Genomic DNA, 2,953 nt, shown 5'->3' on the forward strand with positions numbered 1-2,953 from the left:
TATTACTCTTTCATCTGCCTGGCTGAACAGCAGACCTGGCCATTCAGTGACTGCCATCCCTCAACGCACATTTTCTTAACCTCCTTGCCCTGATGCTGGCACAAGCAGCAGCCTTTTCTTTGCTCTCTTGGCTTCTTTATATTGAACTGGCTGCAGAGATCCGCCCTCAGAGCCCACCAGGACACACATGTCTGTGCAGCCTCCACCTCCTTCCCTCTGCAAGAATAAAACGGCCCCAGCAACCTGCACCTCCCTCTCTGCTGGGTCCTGCCTGGGCAGGAGGAGCTGTCTGCACCCACTGCTGCTCCCTCTGACAGGACTAATGAGAGGGAAGCAGAGACTGTGACTATAGACACCACGTCTTCACGTGAGAGAAGTGAAGAAAGGCAGCAGTGAAGATGAAAAGCAACTGGTAAGAGAACAAGTGGGATTTCGAGAAATCTGTAACTAAGAGATTAGAACAGTTAAAGCTGTCCTGTCCTTGCCAGCTTCCACCTCTGTTGTTTGCTTTTATGACAGCATTATATGAAGGAAATGGTAATAGAAAGAACTTTATTAACATGTTTTATCACAAGGCAAAGATTAAAAGTTCTCATGTAAAGTAATTGTCAAATCTTTTAGTAAATCCTTAACTCAGGTTTTTATACATTTAATCTGCACGGCTCTGAGGAGAAAGTCAGTAACAGAATCTGTCAGAAACTATACATTCATACTGGAGTTTTCTTTCTGTTTACAGGAAAATTACAGCTTTCTTTTACGTGTGGAGTTTTCTGTGGTCTTTCATCTCAGCCACCATCCAGCACCAATCCAGTAAGGAGAAAGACTTTATCTGCATTTCATCTTTCTGTAATTTTGACTGTCAAAATAATTATTCCAAGCTTATTCAAAATTAAAATCCTCTCTAGCTAGCCATCGCAGAAAGGGAGAATTGTTTGTGTGTATGTATGGGTGTATGTATGTATAAGAGAAAGAGGATGAAAAGCAAGAGCTGTGTGTATTTTAAGCTCACTGTTAGATACATATTTATGATAAGGATTAAAATCTGAATGTGCATAGTAGATATGGGACACGAACTAGCTAGATCTCCTTCTGCTACCTGTAGCAACAACTGGATCCACTTTATTTGCTGGGCATAAAGTATAAATGGTTGGTTGTCAGCCATATATCTCATTAAATAATATAGAATGAGGCAGTTTCTAAGGTGTAACCTATCAACCTGAATGTTCCCTTTAAGTCTATGTTGTCAGAAGGAAACCCACATTTATGGTTGGGCCCTTGCAGCACACAAGAGGCTCTCTGTAGGTTAGAAACGCATCTCCTTCCAACTTGCACGCTTCATTCTTCCCCCTCCAGACTCTATTAACATTCTCCAGATTGACCTGACACTGGACTTGTACAGGACTCAAATTCTTCAAATAAATATTTATTTTTCCTTCCTCCTTTCTTAAATTAGAGGAATCTTGTAGGTTTTAATGCTAATTACAAGGCTTTTTGACAGACAATTACTTTTTTTAAATTTGGTTTAATCAAACAAATTTCTTATACATTCTTGTTTGAGTCAACAAAAAAGGTCTGTAAGTTCTTCTTGCCCCCCTCTTCCCCCCACACATTTCATGAATGATCATTCTCTGATCAAATGGGGCCCAGAGGAAGGTGGGAACACTTGGAATACCAGAGAGGATGGAAAAGATGCCAACAGTTTCTCAACAGCCTCTTTAGTTGGCATGAGGTTTGTTTAAGTTTCCTTGGGACTAGGGAGACTGTTGATTTAGGTAACTCACTTTTTTTTTCAAAGTTTGCTTAAACCACCAAAAGTTCCAGACCAAAACCTCCTTACACAGCAGGCCTTCTTGTGCTACAACTATTCCTCCATTGCTCTGCTAGAGAAGAATTATAACCCTCTAATTCAAAGGCTTAAAAAAAAAAAATCGAATAATCAGTCAAGTTATAGTTTTAAATTTGGGGTGCTCTAGAAACAGATTATTTTCTTAGACCTCTGACTCACTGAGTACAGTTTAAAGTTATTATTATATACATCTATTTATTATTATTATTATTATTTATAGTTCTATTTAATTCATAATATTCTTACACTTGTTTCACTTAATCTTTTAAGGTGATCTGAGGCAATGTGCAGGCACATGGTTAATAAAATCACTTTCTTTTGCAGGATTACCAGTCATTCTGGGTGCCAGTCAGAGAATTGATCTTTGCCCAACAATCAGGATTGGCCAGGATGATTTACCAGGCAAGTAGCATCCCAACTTTTTCAGGGAAAAGCTGCAGTTCAGAAACTTTAACAGATTGTATTCAACTCTGTGACAGCACAATACTGTAGTTAAATTAAAATTAAAGTTATATTCTGGACATGTATATTATTTCTTGTAGGCTTTGACCTGATTTCTCAGTTCCAAATAGAAAAAGCTGCTTCTCAAGGAATTATCCAGAGAGTGGTGGGCTCCACGTCTCTACAAGTGGCTTATAAATTGGGACCCAATGTAGACTTTAGGATCCCAACCAGGTAATGCCTTTTGTTGTTTAACTTTAAAATATACATATTGTGCAATATTATTGTTTAAGGGATAGATCCTCTCCCCGAAAAGATTACCTCATTGGCAAAGCTTTTGGAAGGGGGAAGTGGAGTTCAACTTTTTTTTTCATTGTCACCACCAGACCAGACTGATTCTGTAACAGTAACTTCAGGGACTTACACTTTCTTCCACCAATGATATTGCTCAGGGTGCCTCAAGATTTGCCAACAGAAAGAGATTCACCTCTGTGAAGTGAAGGCAAAAGTTGATGATGACTTGAAAAGAGATAGGGATACAAAGAAAAGATAACAGGAGAGTGAGGAAAGTTCACTCAAAACACTACACAAAGGGATCTTTCTGATCATGTAAAGGTTTTTGTTTTTTTCTTTTTGAGTAACTGGTACATCCATGTTCCTCACTGA

General features: G+C 38.9%; 1 protein-coding gene across 1 annotated transcript; it reads left to right on the forward strand.

The window, feature by feature from the left end:
* Nucleotides 1-234: 234 nt before the first annotated feature.
* LOC104531101 (collagen alpha-1(IX) chain-like) lies at nt 235-2,521 on the forward strand (the record flags this gene model as incomplete). The annotated part of the gene is made up of 4 exons (XM_010175889.1): nt 235-412; nt 737-810; nt 2,171-2,248; nt 2,389-2,521. Coding segments are annotated over exons 1-4 (299 nt in total), but the record flags the coding sequence as incomplete, so codon positions are not given.
* Nucleotides 2,522-2,953: the final 432 nt, after the last annotated feature.

The sequence above is a fragment of the Antrostomus carolinensis genome, unplaced genomic scaffold (genome assembly GCF_000700745.2).
Source record: "Antrostomus carolinensis isolate BGI_N321 unplaced genomic scaffold, ASM70074v2 scaffold21179, whole genome shotgun sequence".
Taxonomy (NCBI): Eukaryota; Metazoa; Chordata; class Aves; order Caprimulgiformes; family Caprimulgidae; genus Antrostomus; species Antrostomus carolinensis.